This window comes from Rutidosis leptorrhynchoides, chromosome 4, assembly GCF_046630445.1.
Source record: "Rutidosis leptorrhynchoides isolate AG116_Rl617_1_P2 chromosome 4, CSIRO_AGI_Rlap_v1, whole genome shotgun sequence".
Classification (NCBI taxonomy): domain Eukaryota; kingdom Viridiplantae; phylum Streptophyta; class Magnoliopsida; order Asterales; family Asteraceae; genus Rutidosis; species Rutidosis leptorrhynchoides.
The window spans coordinates 461,032,792-461,055,582 of NC_092336.1; the positions used below are offsets into that span (position 1 = coordinate 461,032,792).

The 22,791-nt window shown below is 35.9% G+C and overlaps 2 protein-coding genes across 2 annotated transcripts; both read left to right on the plus strand.

Annotated features, from left to right (window-relative positions):
* Window positions 1-310: 310 nt before the first annotated feature.
* LOC139844446 (uncharacterized) lies at window positions 311-2,747 on the plus strand. Its single transcript, XM_071834670.1, has 2 exons — window positions 311-694; window positions 2,356-2,747. The coding sequence occupies exons 1-2, from the start codon at window positions 407-409 to the stop codon at window positions 2,470-2,472; spliced, it is 405 nt and encodes a 134-aa protein (XP_071690771.1). The 5' UTR covers window positions 311-406; the 3' UTR covers window positions 2,473-2,747.
* Window positions 2,748-4,855: 2,108 nt separating this feature from the next.
* On the plus strand, window positions 4,856-6,596 carry LOC139844447 (large ribosomal subunit protein uL6-like). Its single transcript, XM_071834671.1, has 3 exons — window positions 4,856-5,295; window positions 6,063-6,185; window positions 6,287-6,596. The coding sequence occupies exons 1-3, from the start codon at window positions 4,924-4,926 to the stop codon at window positions 6,374-6,376; spliced, it is 585 nt and encodes a 194-aa protein (XP_071690772.1). The 5' UTR covers window positions 4,856-4,923; the 3' UTR covers window positions 6,377-6,596.
* The last annotated feature ends 16,195 nt before the right edge of the window (window positions 6,597-22,791 follow it).

The window sequence follows — 22,791 nt, forward strand, 5'->3', positions numbered from 1 at the left end:
GCACATATATTGTTAATTTAAAATAACATTTAAATTTTTCACGGATTATACCTTTTATTTCGACTCGAGTTGCGCTTCAACGATATCATCGTTAGTCACGAAATAATTTTACAAACTAAACACACTAAAATACATTGAAAATTGAACCCGGCGCGAAGCGAGGATTCGTAAAGTAGTTAAGTCTAACCAAATAAAAAAGTGTAAAAAGTAATGATACCGAGAAAGTATTCACGTAACGCTAATCTGGGCCCAAAATACAAAACACACAAAAATGTTGATGTCATAATTCGTACTCATATATTCATTCCCACTACTCTTTCCAATATATCTCTTTTCTCCACATCCGTGTTATATCTATAGGTTGTATCTATACCTCTTCCAACAATATCAAAATCACTACAATAATATGATGAACGAACGTTGGGTAACTGCAGCGTTTACCACCGATGAACTGGTAGCTGATCTTTTATTACGTCTGAAACAATCACCCGAAACAACACATACGGCATCAATTTCTCATCCTTTAGGATGGGGCGATAGGAAGTCTCGTTCGAAAGGTCAACAACAACGGAGTCCTAGCACGCCGTTGTCGTGGAGTGGCGGCGCCAGCGGCGGTGGTGGTTCGTCTACGAGTGACGGTTGCGATGAGTCTAGTCGGCCGGCGGATTTATTCTCCGGTGACAGATCTGTTAAGGTTAGTGAATTTGTATATGTTTTAGTTAGAATCGTTAACGGCCGGTATTGTTAGATTTCCGGCGACGGAAAGTCGGAAATAAATAGATTTTCTCCGTACTATTTTGCTGACGTGGACTTCCGTTATTTTTTCTATTTCCATTATTTTTTTACCTTCTTTTTACGGCAAAAAATTAGGAAGTGACAAAATTTTCTTTCTTATGCGGAGTATTTTATTTTGATTATTGATTGATGATTATGATTATCATTATCATTATCATTATATTTATATTTGTTATAGTTATAATGAATTGCAGTGTAATTCAAGGGATAATTTTGGGATATATAATCATGTAATAAAATATAAATATTCACTCATGATTTATGAAAGGAAAAAGTTACCCAAAAATATTCGGGTTGTTTAGAAATTATTTTTTGGTGAAAATAACAAAAATGTTAAAAAAGGAGGGTAAATATGTTGTTTAACGGGGTAAGTTAACTTTTAGCAAGATCTAGAAATGCATAAAAGACTTCTCAAGCACAAAGGTACGTTTTTTCTAGACGAAATTGCCCCTGCATTGTGACTGTAAAAAGCTAGATGGTATGGGTAATTTGGGCATCTTACTCGTAATTAACGTACCACTGTACCACTGTCCACTGGTGGTAGTGAGGGGTATTATGGTCTATACATCTTCTGACTTGCTCTAGATTTTAGTGTTATCTTAATGAAGAATAGATTCTTTGAGTGGGCCCCTCTTTGTACTAATGTTAATAATCAACAATAACGAGTGCCTTTCTTTTTGTATCCAAATCCATATTTGGGCCCAATTTGTTGTTTCTTTTTCTTTTCAACTTTTATTTATTTTATTTTATAAACAAATAATAAGAACAAATAATAAATAAATATTTTATATAATCTTTCTAAAGTCTCAATTTAATAGTTCAAATTTTTTTTATACGGTCTCAAACTAATTGTCCATTAAAGTAAATTTAATCAAGATTACTTTGTTGTTCCTAACTGATAAGGACTAATACGTAGTGCTACGTATCAGTTAGGAAAAACGGAAAAAGGTAATCTTGATCAAATTTACTTTTAATTAAACCGACAAAAAGTTTGAAGAGAGTAAATTTTTTGTCGTTTTGCGAGATTTTTTGACGAACACTGGTCGTCGGCGAAGTCGTTGCTGGAAAAAAAATCTTTCTCTTGGAGTGAGTGAGAAAGGATTCTAAATTAATTGGATAAAAGTAAAATTAACGTGGTGTATAATTATAAAGTCCTAAAGTAAATAATACATATTACTATATTTTAATAAGTCGACAAAAAAAGGGCACGAAAGGAAGAAAGTACAACAACAAACATGCTCAATCTCACCACGAAAGGAAGAAAGTGTTTAGGCTTTATTTCAGTCATTTTTAAAAGTTATCCATATAAAGGAAAACTGTGTTTGATTTATTTATAAGCAAAGAATAATATTTGAATTAAAGTTTTTCAGGTTGGTGGTTCAACTACTTTCTTAGACAATAAATCAAGAAAAATAAAGTTTTTTGTGTGTGTACATTTTAGTCTTGTTAAATCATTTTAGGGGTTTAGGGTTATAACATGTAATTTTATTACACTCTAATTTGGGTCCAATGTCACATACCATTTCTTAAGTTTGTTAATAAAAACCTTATTTTTTGCAGATCGATGTCGTGAAAATGTCGTGCAAAGCTCAATCAGATATCGAGATACAAAAAAGACGGTTTGTGTTGCCAGATCTAAACGAGACACCCGTCTGTGAAGACTTTGTTGATCTATAAAATCACTTTATGTAAATAAATACGAAACAGTGATGGTTATCATCCATAGCCGGACGGGTTCCAGAAGTCTAATTACGTGTAGTTGAAATCTCCTTTTGTTAGATAAGATTAGGCAGGCGAAGCTAGTCTTTCTTTCTATTATATGTAAAGATTCTTATTATGTGCCTTGTTATAATATTCCTAGTTAATAAAACGTGTTATACGTTTTCTAGTGCACGATCCATAATGTTGAATGATTATCATCATTTCAATGATCAAGTTAGCAAAACCAGAACTGAATATTGATATAATACGGAATACTAATTTTCCTTTGGTGCAAAATTAAACATAACTCGAGTGGTTCCAATTGAAAAGGCGATAAACTTTGTGATTCATGTACAACGGTCTATATTTCAAATCCTTGTATTCGACCAATCGTTTGTTGTGTGAAGAGTGTGTTATGACCCGTGGCCGTCTACCTGGTGGAAACGACTCCTCTGTTGTGGGTAACAGGAAACCCGACTCTACGAACCCGAGGAAAGTTCTTACGCCCCTTTAAAGAAAGGGATGCAGCTAGCGCTTAAAGAAAAGTGCTTGGTGCCCCTTTAAAGAGAGGGATGCGCTGGCGCTTAAGAAAAAATGTTGAGTAGCTCTTGTTTGCCATCTATTTCGTGAGCTTTTAAATATACATAAATGCCTCTTTTTATTTCTTAGTTTATGATGTGTTTAGTAAGGAGTATCTTTGTATGGAAGGTGATGTCAGTTAGAGAGGCTGGTTTTGTTCGTTAGCAGGGGTCTTTGCCGTTATGTAGTCTGTATTTTCGGTTATTTCCGTTTCAATTTGTTTGTCGGGTGGTTTTTAGTTTCGTGGCGAGGTTCGGGGTTAGTTAGCTACAGTTTTCTGCCGGTTATGTTGGTAGGTTAGTTTTCTGTCCTCGAGCCCTGTCCGTGTTTTTTTTCTTTTTTGTTGTATCGTGTTTATTCTTTCTCTTCCCGAGATAAAGTTTTTGTTATAAAGTTTTCGTTTTTTGCCAAAAAAAAGAAGAAGAAGAAAGTAAGGAGTATTTTTTAAACTTTGAAGAGCTTTTAGAATTTATGACAGAACTTTTTTTTGATAAAAAGTTTCGTTTAGTTAAAACTTAAAAGAGTTTACAGATTTTAAACTAAGGGGAATAGTTATACATTAAAAGCTAGTATTAGAATTAGCGTTTGAGGAAAAGTTTATAACTTATTGACAATTTTCTAGTTCAATTACTCTTCTGAACAACTAAATACATTTAAAAAATTTATCAGCTATTAGCTATTAGCTACTAGCTTTAACAACTAGTTTTACCAAACATACTCTTAGTCAACCAACGAATTAAAGGTAAAAGAATCCGCGCATATTGCTCCCGGGTGACGTCTATACTCTAAATAAATTAAAGAATTTTGCAAACGACATCCCTTAGAAATGTCGTTAAAGCACTTTAAATATTTGTACATAGCAGTCATATATTGAATTCAAAGTGGCGGTTATCAAGAAGTATAAGATTTTAAAGTGCCTTAACAATAGTCTTAGGCATAGTCGTTAGCAAAATCATAAATTTAAACACCATTGGAGGGGTGGTCAGTATTTGATTTGAAACCATTTAACCCAAAACCAAATCGGAACCAAACCGAAAAAACCGAAACCGAATTTGAAAAACGGTTTTCGGATCAATTAAAACCGAAACAGAATTTGAATTCGGTTTTCGATTTTGAAAATTCTGAATTTGGTTAAACCGAAAACCGAATTCAAAAATATTAATATATATAATTTTTTGATTTATGTTTTAATGTCATTATATTTCGAGATCCAAATCATCTAAATAGGTTCTTACTCATATGACGATTATGTGGCCTACATTATATTTATGTTACTCAAATTATTATGTCCATCTTCTTAATAACGGAACCAGTAAACATCACAATTAAATTGTAAATATTAATAAATCATCGAACTCTTGATTATTTAATAGTACGTAATTGTTTTAAGTTGTAAATAGTTAAGAAATCAGTAACGCCACAATTAAATTACCACGATTTTGAATTGTTTCATGATTTTCGGTTTTAACCGAAACCGAACCGAATTCGAATTCGGTTTTCGGTTTCGGTTCGGTTTTCATTTTGAATTCGGTTTTCGGTTCGGTATTGACAAAAAAAATTTCAAAACCGAATACATCGAACCGAATACACCGAACCGAATACACCAAAAAAATCTAAAACCGAACCGATGAATACCCCTACACCATTGTTACGTGTGGACCTACGTAATGGGCCATTCACCCAATTCTGACGCAAATTAAATAATTTCGGCCCAAGCCCATTTTCGTTTTTCACCTAAACGCACGACGCACATATAAAAACACACCAATATCACTAGGGCTTGCTTTCTCCAATCCAAAAACCCTAATTCCTTCACAGTACCGCCGCCGTCGTTCCAACTCTACCACCATGAAGACCATCTTATCATCGGAAACAATGGACATCCCTGACGGGATTGAAATCAAAATCAAAGCCAAAATTATCGAAGTCACAGGGCCTCGTGGAACCCTAACCCGCAATTTCAAGCATTTGAATCTCGACTTCTTGTTGATTACTGATGAAGAAGGAAAGAGGAAATTGAAGGTTGATGCGTGGTTCGGATCTCGTAAAACAACTGCTGCTATCCGTACGGCTCTTAGCCACGTCAACAATTTGATCGTTGGTGTGACTCAAGGGTTCAGGTATAAGATGAGGTTTGTGTATGCTCATTTTCCAATTAATGCTAGCATCACAAACAACAATAAGGCTATTGAGATCCGTAACTTTCTTGGTGAAAAGAAGGTATCTTTTACTTTTTCATTTTCATTTTAGTTTTTTACATATTGTATGATTCGGTTTGTTTGTTTGTTAAAATATTTGCAGTTTATGAAATCGTATGTATATTTGTTGTATGGTTTTATGTTATGGCTAGTTGAAACTTATATGATCTGCTGATGATTCTGATATGTTTACATTATTTTTTAAAGTTTAACATGTGTGATTAGCTCTATAGTTATTTGAATGAGAAATTTTCATTTTTTATGTTTTTTAGCTGTGAACTGTTATGTTTTCTAGGATCTTTAAACGATATTAAAACTAATTTTACTGGTTTTCTGAATTAAAGCTAGCCTATGAAATGTTAAATATAAGATTTTTAAGCTCCTTAGGAGACTGCTAAACATATAAAAAGCAATTGAATTCGTGTTTTTATCAAGAGTTTTTTTATATATATTTTGGTTTTGTTATGTTCTAGTTTATAAGTTCGTATTTTTGTTGATTTTTAACAAGTCGTAGTGTTATTAAGCATTTACTCTCTGCGTTTATTTTGGTAGCTTTTTTTTTAAAATTGTTTGTTATTGTCATTTGTTTTGTTATGAATGTTATAAATACTTGTGGTTTTCTCTTTTATGATACAGTATGATATATATGGCAACTTGTGTTTCATAAGTGAAAATCTGCTTTTTCCAATAACTTATGGTTGATATATTGCTGTTTGTTACGAGTAAATGATTATAATGGGTTATTTACTGATGATATATAAAAATGGATGGTTCTTTGATAATAAACAGGTGAGGAAGGTTGATTTACTTGATGGTGTCACTGTTGTCAGATCTGAGAAGGTTAAGGATGAGCTTGTTTTGGATGGAAATGACATTGAGCTTGTTTCTCGCTCTTGTGCTCTAATCAACCAGGTTTATGTTACTTTTTTTAATGTTTTGTTTATGATCCTGTTTCAACATCCGTATTATTAATATTTGTTTGGTAACGGGTGGCTGTGTTCATTTTTGTGCAGAAATGCCATGTGAAGAACAAAGATATCAGAAAGTTTCTTGATGGTATTTATGTGAGTGACAAGGCTAAGATTGAGGAGGGTGAAAATTAATTCTGTTTTAGGTAGTGAATTATCCTGTTGCTGCACACCACTATCAACCACAGTTTTATCTTTTTAAACACTATATTTTGAATGTTATTGTTGGACTTTGTCAAGTTTTGGCTCAAGTTTATTGCTATTGTATGTTCTTTTGCACTTGTCATGTTATCTGGTTATCATTAACAAAGAATATGTTTTTGCTCTTAATACAAAACAAGTTGCAGGTTTTCTAGATTTTAATTTTTTTGTAAGATGTTATGATGGTAGCTTGGTGTGTTGCCAGATGATACTTAAAACGTCGTCACACTGTCACACACAGTTATTTTTAGGGCGTGATTTGTGTGGCATTAAAGCTGGTAGCTCTCTAACGCCTCTAACGGGGCGTCACCCCTAACGCTATGACTAAAAATAACGAACATTTTTCAGTCAATCAGAATCCACAATTAATTTTTATTTATCATTAATTTATATCTATTTATTTCATACTTAACTTCTAATCATATTTACCCGTTACTCAAACTCTTTTGATTCATTCAAGTTTAGCACTCATCACTATTTGACTTCCTTGTCATGTTACAATCAAAAATTCACATTTTTTTTAACTGCCTCTGTCACCACTATTTGACTTCCTCTGTCACCACTATGGTTAAAGCCAGTCAAATATTTAAGTGCATCTATTTTCAGTGTTTCGATCCAACTTTAGTTGTTTTCAGTCTTACAGTTGTTTTTTTTCCTTCTGAAAAAATATATTTAGTATATAATGGTATATTAACAAGTACAACTAAGACCACAATGTAGTGAATCTAGCTAAATTTAACGATAACCACAACGTACAACAACTAAACAAGCTAGCGTAAACAATCAAACTCACTAACAATAGTGGAATAACAATTGCGAAGGAAAACTAGACAACGAAAGACCAAACCATTATCGACGGTCTCAGCAGTCGTCGTAAGGAAAACACAAACCACCGGAAAAAAGCCACAAGCCCACAACCACTAGACAAAAAACGGGAGAACGTCGTAATCGTCACCTGGGATCGACAAACAACAAAAACCAAATAGCGGAAACCCACCTTAGAAGAAGAAGCCCCTGAAACTCGAAAAGCAGAATGACTAACCCCGCTACCAGAGTGCAATATGTGCGCAACTACCAAAAGCTGCGGATCCAAATAACAACTTGTGTGCCACACTTGTTTCCATATAATAGAAGAGTAGTTGCTCCCGAAGTCATTGAGTAATGCTTCCACACTGAAGTTTAGATTCTTAGCCAACTTTCACCATTTGAAGGCACGACTCCAAGCATCATGTGCCAATTTGCAAAAGATTAAAGAGTGCTTGATTGTTTCAACATCCTCATCACACAACTCAAACTATTGAACCGAATTCCATTTCTATTTCTGGGTCGAAGCCCACTGTTTCTTCTCTTGGGTCGGGGCCTTCTAGTGAGCTCAATTCGTTTTTTGATGACGGCGGTAAGCGTTCACGTTCAGTTTCTGTTGGTGAAAGTAGTGAAGAATTTGCTAATATAAAGGATATGGAGAATGTTTGTTTTGTAGCTTTAGATAATAGTTACAGTTAGGGGTTTGCATTAAACGGTTTCGACCACGAAACCAACCAAACCAAAATGATTTGGTTAAAGTGGGTTGACTTATTTGGTTTTGGTGTTGGTTTTTTGGTTTCACCCGAAGATATTTACGGTCTTTGGTTTGGATTTGGTTTGTAAAATTAACATCTGGTTTCAAACCGAAAAAACGAAATATACATTTATTTATGGTATGTGTGTGTATATATATATATATTAAATATTTATTTTATTTTATTTTGAATTTTAAGTATGTGCTATCTTTTATTTGTTCTTGTTTGAGTTTAATGTTTTATTGGTTTGATTTCACTTTTAACAATTGAATATGATATTTTTATGCCTGGAAACTTAGCTGCCGCTGGTTTCGTTCTTATTTTTTTTGCTGCTCAACTCATTCATATAGTTTAGATTGTAAATATGGATTGTATACTCTTAGGATGCGTCACATACTGCATGCTTGTAATGAAATATTGTATCGATTGTATACTTATAGTTTAATCAATAAAATAAGTTTCTTTTATTTAAAAAAAAAAAACTAAACAATTTTTTATGTATAAGTTTTAATTTGGTTTAACCAAAACCAATCCATGTAAACCGATTTCTTATTTGGTTGGATTGGTTTGCTTTTGTCACATTTGGTTCGGTTATTGGTTCTCAAAAATATTCATGAAAACCAAATAAACCAAACCGAATAAACCACGAAAACCATAAACCAACCGAACGAACACCCCTAGTTACAGTGGGGATGTTTGTTTGGATCAGGATGTGCATAGAACTAAGGTTGCTATTAGTGATACTAGGATCAATGTAAATTGTGATGGTTTTAAAATTTTGGGCCACGATGATGGATGTTGTGATGACCCGGAAAATTTTTGACTTATTTAAACCAATTCTCTATACGATTTATTATTTTAACACGCTAAACAAAGTCTGTTAGATTGGGTCTCAAAATTTTAGAACTGTTTCATATATACAATTACCTTTGATTACTCTCGACGATTCATGAACAATTATATGTATGTATGTATGTATATATATATATATATATATATATATATATATATATATATATATATATATATATATGTACAAGTAAAATTGACTTTCCTACAGTAAAACCCTATTTGCTACAGTAAAAATTACTTTGCTACAGTAAAACACTATTTGCTACAGTAAACACTATTTGCTACAGTAAAACACTATTTGCTACAAGAAAACCGTATTTTGCTACAGTGCTACAGTGATACCGTAGAATTAGGAAGTTTTGACGTAATCATTGGCATGGACTGGATGTCCAAAACAAGAGCGGAAGTTGTTTGCGCTGAAAAAGCAATCCGCATCCCTCGTAAGGATGAAACGTCATTAATGATTTATGGAGAGAAGAGCAACTCGAAGCTGAACCTTATCAACTGTATGAAGGCTCAGAAACTTATAAGAAAAGGTTGTTATGCTATTCTGGCACACGTAAAGAAGATCGATACTGAAGAAAGAAGCATTGATGACATGCCGGTTGTAAGAGAATATCTCGGAGTATTTCCAGAAGAATTACCGGGGCTACCTCCTCACAGATGTGTAGAATTCCAGATTGATCTCATACCAGGAGCCGCACCTGTAGCCCGATCCCCATATAGACTTGCACCTTCAGAAATGCAAGAATTACAAGACCAGTTGCAAGAATTATCGGACCGTGGATTTATTCGTCCCAGTTTTTCACCTTGGGGTGCTCCTATTCTGTTCGTCAAGAAGAATGATGGATCTATGAGAATGTGCATAGATTACCGAGAATTAAACAAATTAACGATCAAGAATCGGTACCCATTACCGAGGATTGATGATTTGTTTGATCAATTGCAAGGATCAAGTGTTTATTCTAAGATTGATCTACGCTCCGGATATCATCAGCTAAGAGTGAAGGAAGAAGATGTTCCTAAAACCGCGTTCAGAACCCGTTACGGTCACTATGAATTTTTAGTCATGCCTTTTGGATTGACTAATGCTCCAGCAGTATTCATGGATCTAATGAAACGCATCTGTAGACCGTATTTAGACAAATTTGTCATTGTTTTTATCGATGATATATTGATTTACTCGAAGAACAAGGAAGAACATGAGCAACACTTAAGACTGGTACTAGAGATACTCAAGAAAGAAGAATTGTACGCAAAATTTTCGAAGTGTGATTTCTGGTTACAAGAAGTACAATTTTTGGGCTATGTTGTCAGTAAACATGGAATTAAAGTTGACCCTGCCAAGATCGAAGCCATTAGTAAATGGGAAACACCGAAGACTCCAACACAAATCCGCCAACTCTTAGGTCTTGCTGGTTACTACCGAAGATTCATTCAAGATTTCTCTAGAATCGCCAAACCCTTAACTGCATTAACTCAAAAGGGAAAGAAGTATGATTGGTCCACTGAACAGGAATCCTCATTCCAGTTATTAAAGAAAAAGTTAACGTCTGCACCCATTTTGTCATTACCAGAAGGAAATGATGATTTCGTGATCTATTGTGACGCTTCGCGCCAAGGTTTAGGATGTGTATTAATGCAACGCACAAAAGTTATCGCATATGCCTCACGACAACTAAAAGTTCATGAAAAGAACTATACGACGCACGATTTGGAACTTGGAGCAGTAGTTTTTGCACTCAAAATATGGAGACACTATCTATATGGCACCAAGTGTACAGTGTACACTGACCATAAGAGTCTTCAGCATATTTTTGATCAAAAACAACTCAATATGAGGCAACGTCGCTGGGTAGAGTTGTTAAACGATTACGATTGTGAAATCCATTACCACCCCGGAAAGGCTAATGTTGTAGCTGATGCCTTAAGTCGAAAAGAAAGAGTAAAACCTCTTAGGGTCCGAGCTTTGAATATTACAATTCGTACTGATCTCACAAAGCAAATTCAAGCAGCACAGTTAGAGGCTTTAAAAGAAGAAAATGAAAAAGGCGAAATGAGCAGAGGGTTAGAAAAACAGCTTGAAGTAAAAGCCGATGGAACCCTGTATTTTGCTGGTAGGATATGGGTACCAAAACATGGTAATCTAAGGCAACTAGTACTGGATGAAGCACACAAAACGAGGTACTCAATTCACCCAGGAAATGGGAAAATGTACCAAGATCTCAAGAAGTTTTATTGGTGGCCTAATATGAAGACAGAAATTGCTACTTATGTAAGCAAATGTTTGACATGTGCAAAGGTTAAAGCTGAGCACCAAAAGCCGTTAGGATTACTGCAACAACCAGAAATTCCGCAGTGGAAATGGGAAAGAATAACCATGGATTTCATTACGAAATTGCCAAGGACGACAAGTAGTCATGATACTATTTGGGTGATAGTTGATCGTCTAACTAAATCAGCTCACTTTCTACCAATAAAGGAGACAGACAGTATGGAGAAATTAGCACGCCTATATTTGAAGGAAGTAGTTTCCAGGCATGGTGTACCCATCTCCATCATATCTAATCGCGACACCCGATTCACATCACGTTTTTGGCAGTCATTACAAAAAGCATTGGGAACTCGATTAGATATGAGCACCGCTTATCACCCACAGACAGATGGTCAAAGTGAAAGAACAATACAAACATTGGAAGACATGTTACGGGCATGCGTGATTGACTTTGGAACCAGTTGGGATCGACACTTACCGTTGGCAGAATTTTCATACAATAACAGCTATCATACGAGCATCAACGCAGCGCCATTTGAAGCACTTTACGGTAGAAAGTGCAGATCTCCTATATGTTGGAGTGAAGTAAGAGAAAGACAACTTACTGGACCAGAAATTATTCACAAAACCACCGAAAAGATCATTCAAATACAACAGCGATTGAAAACATCCATGAGTCGCCAAAAGAGTTATGCTGATGTAAGAAGAAAACCGCTAGAATTTCAAGTGGGCGACAAAGTCATGTTGAAAGTGTCACCCTGGAAAGGTGTTGTGCGATTCGGTAAACGAGGAAAGCTAAGTCCTAGGTACGTAGGACCCTTTGAAATCACCAAAAGAATTGGAACAGTTGCTTATCGATTAAAGCTACCACAAGAACTTAGTAGTGTTCACAACACATTTCACGTGTCAAATTTGAAGAAATGTTTAGCTGAAGAGGATGTCGTAATTCCTCTTGACGAAATACGAATCAATGATAAACTCCATTTTATCGAAGAACCTGTTGAAATCATGGACCGTGAGGTCAAACAATTAAAACAAAGCAAAATACCGATAGTTAGAGTTCGTTGGAACGCTAGACGAGGACCCGAGTTTACTTGGGAATGTGAGGATCAAATGAAGCAAAAGTATCCACATTTGTTCACTGATATCGCTCATAAAACAGGTACTACTCAAAATTTCGGGACGAAATTTTCTTTAACGGGGAGGTTATGTGATGACCCGGAAAATTTTTGACTTATTTAAACCAATTCTCTATACGATTTATTATTTTAACACGCTAAACAAAGTCTGTTAGATTGGGTCTTAAAATTTTAGAACTGTTTCATATATACAATTACCTTTGATTACTCTCGACGATTCATGAACAATTATATGTATGTATATATATATATATATATATATGTACAAGTAAAAATGACTTTCCTACAGTAAAACCCTATTTGCTACAGTAAAAATTACTTGCTACAGTAAAACACTATTTGCTACAGTAAACACTATTTGCTACAGTAAAACACTATTTGCTACAGTAAAATACTATTTGATGTCGACGAACTAGCAAACAAAAACAGAAAAGGTGGCCATGCGATCGCATGGCAAAAACACTGAAAACTCATGCGATCGCATGAGCTACAGTAAATCGAAAAGTACTATAAAAGGTCCGTTTTGCTCGACGAATATTTCATAAATTTTCTTCTGTAATTTATTTATATTTATATTATAATTATAATTTTAAATTTAAGTTTAATAATAATAAGGTATATACTGTAGCGACCCCGACAAATCGTCAAGTGACGGCGTCGTCTACATGGGTCCCATTACCTGGTCATAAGTCTTTATGACAACGTTTGACCAAAATATGTCGCCTTCATTTCAACATAAAGATTGTTTCCAAAGTTTAAAAGAATTGTTCAACCAAAAGTTAAGTTACAAGGTTATAAGTACAAATGAAATCTAGGCGACACGGTTTAAAGTAAAGTCAAAAGACGCTCCATGAGATGCATGTATACTCGACATCCAATGCAAGTATCAATTAGTGAGCGGAAGCATGTTTCACATATCGTGCAAGACCTGAGAAAAACATAGAAATCTGTCAACGAAAACGTTGGTGAAATCATAGGTTTAAGTAAGTAAGTGTGTAAAAGTAAGTAAGTCGAACCACAAGGTTTGAAAAGTTGAAATAATAGTAATACATTCTAAAAGTTAATATTCACGAGCACCCAATTATCAAAGCTTAACATTCCATCCATTGTATACCCCATCCATAGTGCTAGAACAAACACTGATTCTCGAAAATATATTTCATCCGTAGACGGTAGCGAACCGTCAAAGATGAGGGTTGTCAACCCATATGGCCATATAACATAAGTTCTCGCTTACACCCGTCAAGTGTAACTAATGATAATCGAATTGAGGATTTTTGTTCTAAACTCGTATGTAGAATGTTTGTTTTCCCGTTCTTGTGTTCACTTAGTTCAAAAGAATCGTTTATGTTTTCTCATCCCAAATATAAGTTCAAAAAGAGTAAAAGTGGGACTATGATCTCACCTTGAGTGCAAGAGTTAATAAAGTACTTCGACAAGTAAACGCGTGCAAAGACAAAGCTAGTCTTGACCTAAACATATAGGTTATATCAATAACGGTAAACACAAACGGTCAAAGATGTTCAATTAGTCCTATGGCTCGTTACGACTCGATTATATTAGCATGTGAATCAAATTGTCAAGTTTCATGCAAGATACAAGTATAGGATCATGTTAGAAAGATTGCATAATTAATTGGTTAAGTTTGACAAAAAAAGTCAAACTTGGTCGGGTCAAAGTCAACGAAAAAGTCAATATGTTCGGGTCGGGTCCCGAACTATTTTTCTGAGGTTTTTAATCATATATGAGCATGTTAGAACAAGTTTCATGTGAATCGGAGGTCCGTAGTATGCCAAACATTTTTCGTATTTTGGACATGGAGGTCAGAGCCTGGACACGGCTTATGCCGCGCCGCGGCCCACAATTGTCGCGCCGCGACAATACACGGGAGCTGGTACCTGGCCAGTTTCAAATGTTCAAGTCTTGATCCAAAATTCGTTTTAGCACAAAATGCAAACCGTAAACATTTAGAACTCGCACCTTATATCGTTGGAAAGCTCTTTTGACAAAGAACATAACTAAACATGTTTCATCAAACAAAAACATCATTTCCAATGACCGATTTCTCGTCATGTGATCATTTAAAGTCCATTTTCAAGTTTCAAGTTCACAAAATGCATTTTAAGTTTCAGGAATCCAATTCACACATATGATATGCCGTTTTGAAGGTAATGAAACATGCATTACAACTAAACACTAAAAATTAACATTTCATGGTATTCAAGCATCAAAAAATTCATGTCAAGAACTATCAAACCCTAGTCAACATCTCAAAATCAAAAATCATGTTTTTGAAGTTTTCTTAATTAACCTACACCTCGAATTGAAACTAATGATGCTAGTAACACATTTAATACATGAACTTTAACAATTAAACAACTTTTAATCATCCAAAATCAAAGATCAAGCAAGCAATTTTCATATTGAACTAGCTACACCAAAAACAACGAATCAAACTCATAAATTACATACACGACATCACAATGAGCCATAGACACTAATTAACAACTTTATAAGTCAAGAACACGAATTTAAAGAAATCTAGTGTTTTAGAAATGTTACCCAAAATAGAAGTAGTTAGCATCAAATCGAAGAGGATGATGAGAGGATCAAGAATATGTAATTTATTTGGTTGCTAGCTCCCTAATCCGGATTTAGATGATGAATTTATGTTAGAAAGTTGAGAGGATTTGGAAGTATCAAAAGGAGAAAGAGAGAGATGAATGAGAGGAGGAGGTTGAAGGTTTGACTAGTTGACCTAGTCAAATCTTTGGCCTCTTTGCAAGTTTGGTCCCTCTGGTTTCAAAGCGGGTGCAGGAAATAACCAAACGAATATTTAAAACTCTCGAGTAAACGGGTGACGTTATAATTAAATAACGAGGATATTATGAACGTTAGTTAACGAAAGATGCCAAATTAAATGACGAAAGATATTATTAAAAAAAAAGACGGTGTTAAAATAAATTTAACGGAAAAACGCGGGATGTTACATTATCCACACCTCAAAAGAAATTTCGTCCCGAAATTTAGTTGGAAGTAATAGTCGATGTCTCTTACTCGAGACCTAGTGTAGTAACTCTACGAATGATTGAAGGTACTTTCTTGGACATTCCACGAATCCGGATAGTCGGGGTGTTACGTTGTATTAGGGCTTGGTTTTACGATCCATAAGTTCAGCCGGTTTTTCCTATGAGGAGGAGTTTGTCATCAATAGTTGGTGCATCTAGAAGGATTGCACGTTCCTGTTCCGCAGGACACGTTTCTAAGTTTGTTACACGAAATGTAGGGTAAACGGAAACGTAATTGAGTCGGAAGTTCTAAACGATAGGAAGCGGTTCCAATACGCCCCAAGGTTTCAAAAGGTTCGATATTGCGGATATAGCCTTTCTCGATTTCCCAAAATGGATTACACCTTTCCAAGGTGCGGTTTCTCAATATTACGCGGTTACACACTGGGATTTGTGAGGTTTTCATCTAAGTTTGGTATGACTCCTTTGGGCGACTACGGGTCGTCTCGAGCCCTTCTCGGACTTGGATTATCTCAATTGTTGTTTCTTGGATGAGTTAAGATTCGGTGTTTTGTTTGCCACATGCTTTGGTCCAACGAATAGGGGTATGACATTAGCGGTCATATAGGGTTTCGGAAAGTGCGTGTGAACACACGAGTGGTAACTACTGTTGTAAGAGGGATCTACTAAAAGCGACCATACAAGTTTGAAACATGTCTTTCCAAGACGTAAATCGTTCGTTTGTTCGGTTCGTCTGTTGTGGGAGATACGCGGTACATGTGTCTAAGCGGGTTCCCAAGGTCTCTTGTAACGCTAGAAGTGAAACGAGTATTTCGATACATGATAAATGACGAAGATACACCGTGTTGGAATAGAATCTCTTAAGATATGTTTGAACAAGTCAGTTAGGGTTCGAAAATATTCGTTAGGACTATTCACCCTCGTGGAGAATACTAATGTAATATAAGGAGTTTCTCTATCCATGGAGAAATGTTACAAGGAGTTTCCTTAAACGGAAATGCGAGCGATAAAGATAGGAGTGAAATGAGGACCTAGAATAGGATGAGCTTACATCTCGAGGTTGCCATAACGTGCCTCTAGTTGTCAAAAGTTGAAGTCTGAAAGAGAAATGAGGTAGTACACGTAGTTGTATAGTTCGGGGTTGAACAATAGTTGACCGATTATCAGAAACACAAGGGCGTTAAGTCAAAGAAGAGTGAAGTATCGTTGGATTGTGTGTTATCTTAAATTCCAATAATATCAGACGGTGATGGTGAAATAACAGAGGTAGGTAGTGTGGTACGGGATGACGAGAAAATTGATCGGATCCACAATTTAGTATTCGAATTCTTCGTGCAAAATAACGAATTTTAGTTATGTTGATTTTTGAGTCGAGAGAGTATGCCTTTCGGCGTTCAAGTAGAAATATTTCCATATTTGAGTTCCATCTGGTGCTATACGAATTTAGCTAGAAATGTTGGTGTGAAGAATCACGCTCAAGGTTCGATCGCGGAGAGATTAAAGTCGTGTAACACGAGAAAAGTCAGAAATGAATCTTCGGTAATAACCGGCGAGATCTAAGATTTTACGAATACAAGTCTGAGTTGGGAGAGTTCCCTGATTACGTGTGGCTTGATTTCGAGATTGATTGTAATGCCTCTACCATTAACATCATGGTCTAGAATATTGGACTTCGTTCAACAAAAATTCCCACTCGGAGAATTTGGTATAGAGTTGCTCTTTTCTCAAAAGTTCGAGCGTAAGATGGTGATGTTGTTCGTTTCCTTCTTTACTTGAATAGGTTAAGATATCATCTATAAATACGATAATGGATTTGTCTAGATAAGTTTGCATACGTGGTTTAGGAGGTTCATGAATACGGACGGAGTCCTAAATAAATCGACGGTACTAAGAGAGATTTACAACTAACGTTGCGAGTTCGAAAAAATAGCTTAGGAGACATCGTCTCCCTTAACCCCCAATTGATGATAACCGGAACGGAGGTCGTTTTGGAATACACACGGGATTCATGCAAGAAATCATGAGGTCATGGATGCGAGGGAGAGGGTATCGGTTTCCAACCGAAAATTACTCAGTTCACAATAATCTATACAAGATGATGGGGAAACATTTTCTTTTTAACGAATAGGTTTTGAGCTTCTTAGTTCTATAGGTGTCAAGACAAAATTTAAATTATCCGCCTAATAAGTTTAACGTACATCCTCCGATAAATTTATAGACACACAATATCTTTCCGTTGGTCGCTTAAATTGCCTAAGTAGTATCTAGGGGAAAAAGGTGGAATGTAATGAGTACAAGTCAAAGCCTCGGTTGTAGAACGTCTAGCGGTAACCGAATCGAATAAACATGAAACGTGAGAATTTCGAGAAGAAACATACCCGTGACTAGTTGTCATCTCGGGCTTCCTCGGTGTTAATGTCAAAAGTTCGACGGCGCGCGTTGAGGTTGATTTTCTTATTTGGGCATTCATTCCTAAAATGACCCGTTTGGCCACATGCGTAGCAAGTGACCGACTTTTGTGTGTTGGGTCCCTTTCGAGTGACGGGGGTGGCACTTCCACAATGTTTGTCGATGTGACCACTTCCTTGGCGCCTGTGGCGAAACCTAACACATCCTTCAAAGTGATGCTTGTGACATTCGTTACAAAAAGGTAGTTTTCCGGCATACCCTTTCTTGTCGCCGGGGAAAAAGGGCTCTTTGGTGAAGTTATTATTGTTGCGGTTGCTTGATTGGGAGGCTTCCCATTTTCTTTTGTTGTTACTCGGGTGGTTCTCGACCATTGGTGCCGGTGCTTCCATTTCATTCGCCGTTTCTAAAGTTTGGCAGGCCATTGTTGAAGCCTCTTGTAGGTTAGTGGGTTGGGATGTCATTACGTCGTGCTGAATGCTATTAGGGAGGCCATCCATATAAAGTTCGACTCTTAGGGATTCGGGAGTCATGAGATTTGGACACATTGAAACTAGTTCGGTAAACCGTTGATTATAAGCTTCGAGGTCATTCCCGACCGTTTTCAAACTCCTTAGACCCTGTTCGAGCCTTCGAGTCTCGTCGCGCGGGAAGTATTCGGTGATCATTCTTTCTCTTAATTCGGTCCAAGAGAGTGTGTGGGCTTCATCGCTTCCCACTAATTGTACATACGTGTTCCACCACGAGAGAGCAATGCCGGTGAAAGTGAGGGTGGAAAACTTGACCTTATCTTGGTCTCGACAACCGCTTGTGTTAAAAACGGCCTCCATTTGTTCAAACCATCGGGTGAGAGTAACCGGTCCTCCGGTTCCATCGAAAGTGGGAGGGTTGTACTTCATGAAGTTCTTGTAGGAGCAACCTTCGCTTGAATTACCGGCTCCATGATTGGTGTTGTTGGAAAAGTGATCGGCCACGGCCGTACCCACGGCGGTGGTTATCATTCGTTGAAGAGCTTGTTCTAGAGTTTCGAGAGGAGAGTTGTGTTGGCCTTGGTGAGTCATTGTTCCTTCATGACACAAGAATATCGTTGATTAGTATTCTCAACAATACTAACCGTGATATAGATTAAGGATAGAGAGGAAATTTTTCCTTGACTCGCCTTAAATTCTTTATGTCATAATGTCGGAACGTCCATGTGAATCACCGTAATATAATCCCGGAAATTATATTACCCTGATTCTCATGTGCATTTAACATTACCTCATAAAGTCAAGGTGGCGTGCCAACAAAATTTATCAACGTAAGATCAAGATCGAATACAAGTTAGATATGATGGAAGAGTTCGAGTATAAATGCACAAATAGTCAAGTAATTCCTACTTCAGTCTATATGCCGGTTGTAGTCTAGATTCACCTATGTACCCTATGACTCGGGGTGGACACAAATGAACTCTAAATCCCTACAACCAAGGCTCTGATACCACTTGTAGCGACCCTGACAAATCGTCAAGTGACGGCGTCGTCTACATGGGTCCCATTACCTGGTCATAAGTCTTTATGACAACGTTTGACCAAAATATGTCGCCTTCATTTCAACATAAAGATTGTTTCCAAAGTTTAAAAGAATTGTTCAACCAAAAGTTAAGTTACAAGGTTATAAGTACAAATGAAATCTAGGCGACACGGTTTAAAGTAAAGTCAAAAGACGCTCCATGAGATGCATGTATACTCGACATCCAATGCAAGTATCAATTAGTGAGCGGAAGCATGTTTCACATATCGTGCAAGACCTGAGAAAAACATAGAAATCTGTCAACGAAAACGTTGGTGAAATCATAGGTTTAAGTAAGTAAGTGTGTAAAAGTAAGTAAGTCGAACCACAAGGTTTGAAAAGTTGAAATAATAGTAATACATTCTAAAAGTTAATATTCACGAGCACCCAATTATCAAAGCTTAACATTCCATCCATTGTATACCCCATTCATAGTGCTAGAACAAACACTGATTCTCGAAAATATATTTCATCCGTAGACGGTAGCGAACCGTCAAAGATGAGGGTTGTCAACCCATATGGCCATATAACATAAGTTCTCACTTACACCCGTCAAGTGTAACTAATGATAATCGAATTGAGGATTTTTGTTCTAAACTCGTATGTAGAATGTTTGTTTTCCCGTTCTTGTGTTCACTTAGTTCAAAAGAATCGTTTATGTTTTCTCATCCCAAATATAAGTTCAAAAAGAGTAAAAGTGGGACTATGATCTCACCTTGAGTGCAAGAGTTAATAAAGTACTTCGACAAGTAAACGCGTGCAAAGACAAAGCTAGTCTTGACCTAAACATATAGGTTATATCAATAACGGTAAACACAAACGGTCAAAGATGTTCAATTAGTCCTATGGCTCGTTACGACTCGATTATATTAGCATGTGAATCAAATTGTCAAGTTTCATGCAAGATACAAGTATAGGATCATGTTAGAAAGATTGCATAATTAATTGGTTAAGTTTGACAAAAAAAGTCAAATTTGGTCGGGTCAAAGTCAACGAAAAAGTCAATATGTTCGGGTCGGGTCCCGAACTATTTTTCTGAGGTTTTTAATCATATATGAGCATGTTAGAACAAGTTTCATGTGAATCGGAGGTCCGTAGTATGCCAAACATTTTTCGTATTTTGGACATGGAGGTCAGAGCCTGGACACGGCTTATGCCGCGCCGCGGCCCACAATTGTCGCGCCGCGACAATACACGGGAGCTGGTACCTGGCCAGTTTCAAATGTTCAAGTCTTGATCCAAAATTCGTTTTAGCACAAAATGCAAACCGTAAACATTTAGAACTCGCACCTTATATCGTTGGAAAGCTCTTTTGACAAAGAACATAACTAAACATGTTTCATCAAACAAAAACATCATTTCCAATGACCGATTTCTCGTCATGTGATCATTTAAAGTCCATTTCCAAGTTTCAAGTTCACAAAATGCATTTTAAGTTTCAGGAATCCAATTCACACATATGATATGCCGGTTTGAAGGTAATGAAACATGCATTACAACTAAACACTAACAATTAACATTTCATGGTATTCAAGCATCAAAAAATTCATGTCAAGAACTATCAAACCCTAGTCAACATCTCAAAATCAAAAATCATGTTTTTGAAGTTTTCTTAATTAACCTACACCTCGTATTGAAACTAATGATGCTAGTAACACATTTAATACATGAACTTTAACAATTAAACAACTTTTAATCATCCAAAATCAAAGATCAAGCAAGCAATTTTCATATTGAACTAGCTACACCAAAAACAACGAATCAAACTCATAAATTACATACACGACATCAAAATGAGCCATAGACACTAATTAACAACTTTATAAGTCAAGAACACGAATTTAAAGAAATCTAGTGTTTTAGAAATGTTACCCAAAATCGAAGTAGTTAGCATCAAATCGAAGAGGATGATGAGAGGATCAAGAATATGTAATTTATTTGGTTGCTAGCTCCCTAATCCAGATTTAGATGATGAATTTATGTTAGAAAGTTGAGAGGATTTGGAAGTATCAAAAGGAGAAAGAGAGAGATGAATGAGAGGAGGAGGTTGAAGGTTTGACTAGTTGACCTAGTCAAATCTTTGGCCTCTTTGCAAGTTTGGTCCCTCTGGTTTCAAAGCGGGTGCGGGAAATAACCAAACGAATATTTAAAACGCTCGAGTAAACGGGTGACGTTATAATTAAATAACGAGGATATTATGAACGTTAGTTAACGAAAGATGCCAAATTAAATGACGAAAGATATTATTAAAAAAAAAAAGACGGTGTTAAAATAAATTTAACGGAAAAACGCGGGATGTTACATATACGAGAGTGTTTTAATTCGGGTTTCAAACCGCTTTAAGCTAAGGAAGTATTGGGTATTGTTCGGGGTATTGTTCTTGAATCCAAGGCCAACCATACAGTCGTCTACCATCATTATGTCTACGCAATTTACCTACAATATTGAATCGCAATATTGAACTGTGAGTTTATAGTCTCCCTTTTTAAATACTTTAAATATTTTTGGGCTGAGAATACATGCAATTTATTTTAAACGCGATAAGACACAAGTACATACTAAATTCTACACTGAGTTAAACCGAAAATCCCTTAGCTTTGGTAACTAGTAGCTGCCAGTACATAGGATATGGACTGGTGGGCGCGTTAGACGACCCGTCATAATCCACCTGGACGAAGTCATCAACATCTGGTCCCATTGCGAGGTGTTGTCCTAAATATGCCATGAATGACTCCATGTAATATGAGCAAATGCACAGCGGAAGATTTCTTTCATACCTGAGAATAAACATGCTTAAAAGTGTCAACCAAAAGGTTGGTGAGTTCATAGGTTTATCATAACAATCAATTCAATATGTTAATAGACCACAAGATTTCCGTTTATAAATATATGTACACTCACAAGTGTATAAAAGTATTCTATAAGTTGTAGGCACCCGGTAACAAGCCTTAACGTTCATGTTTTACCCTCTGAAGTACACCAGATCAGGTGTGTTTAAAATAACCTCGAAGTACTAAAGCATCCCATAGTCAGGATGGGGTTTGTCAGGCCCAATAGATCTATCTTTAGGATTCGCGCCTACCGTACATAGACAAGTAGTTTAATGTTACCAAGCTAAGGGTATATTTCTGGTTTAAACCCACGTAGAATTAGTTTTAGTACTTGTGCCTATTTCGTAAAACATTTATAAAAAAACAGCGCATGTATTCTCAGTCCCAAAAATATATATAAAAGGGAGCAAATGAAACTCACACTACTGTATTTTGTAGTAAAAATACATATGACGACATTGAACAATTGTAGGGTTGGCGTCGGATTCACGAACCTATATCATTTATATATATATATATATATATATATATATATATATATATATATATATATATATATATATATATATATATATATATATATATATATATATATATATATATATATATATATATATATATATATATATATATTAACACATATAATGGTAATCGAACAAATTTACATATTATTAGTGATATAGTTGTTTTATTTAATAATCTGTAGG

What these genes read in the sequence shown, in the direction of transcription:
- LOC139844447 (XM_071834671.1), top strand. Translation starts at nt 4,924, where the DNA reads ATGAAGACCATCTTATCATCGGAAACAATGGACATCCCTGACGGGATT. An exon ending in ACTTTCTTGGTGAAAAGAAG is followed by an intron (nt 5,296 to 6,062) that starts GTATCTTTTACT and finishes GATAATAAACAG; the next exon opens with GTGAGGAAGGTTGATTTACT. An exon ending in CTTGTGCTCTAATCAACCAG is followed by an intron (nt 6,186 to 6,286) that starts GTTTATGTTACT and finishes ATTTTTGTGCAG; the next exon opens with AAATGCCATGTGAAGAACAA.
- LOC139844446 (XM_071834670.1), top strand. Translation starts at nt 407, where the DNA reads ATGATGAACGAACGTTGGGTAACTGCAGCGTTTACCACCGATGAACTG. An exon ending in CCGGTGACAGATCTGTTAAG is followed by an intron (nt 695 to 2,355) that starts GTTAGTGAATTT and finishes TATTTTTTGCAG; the next exon opens with ATCGATGTCGTGAAAATGTC.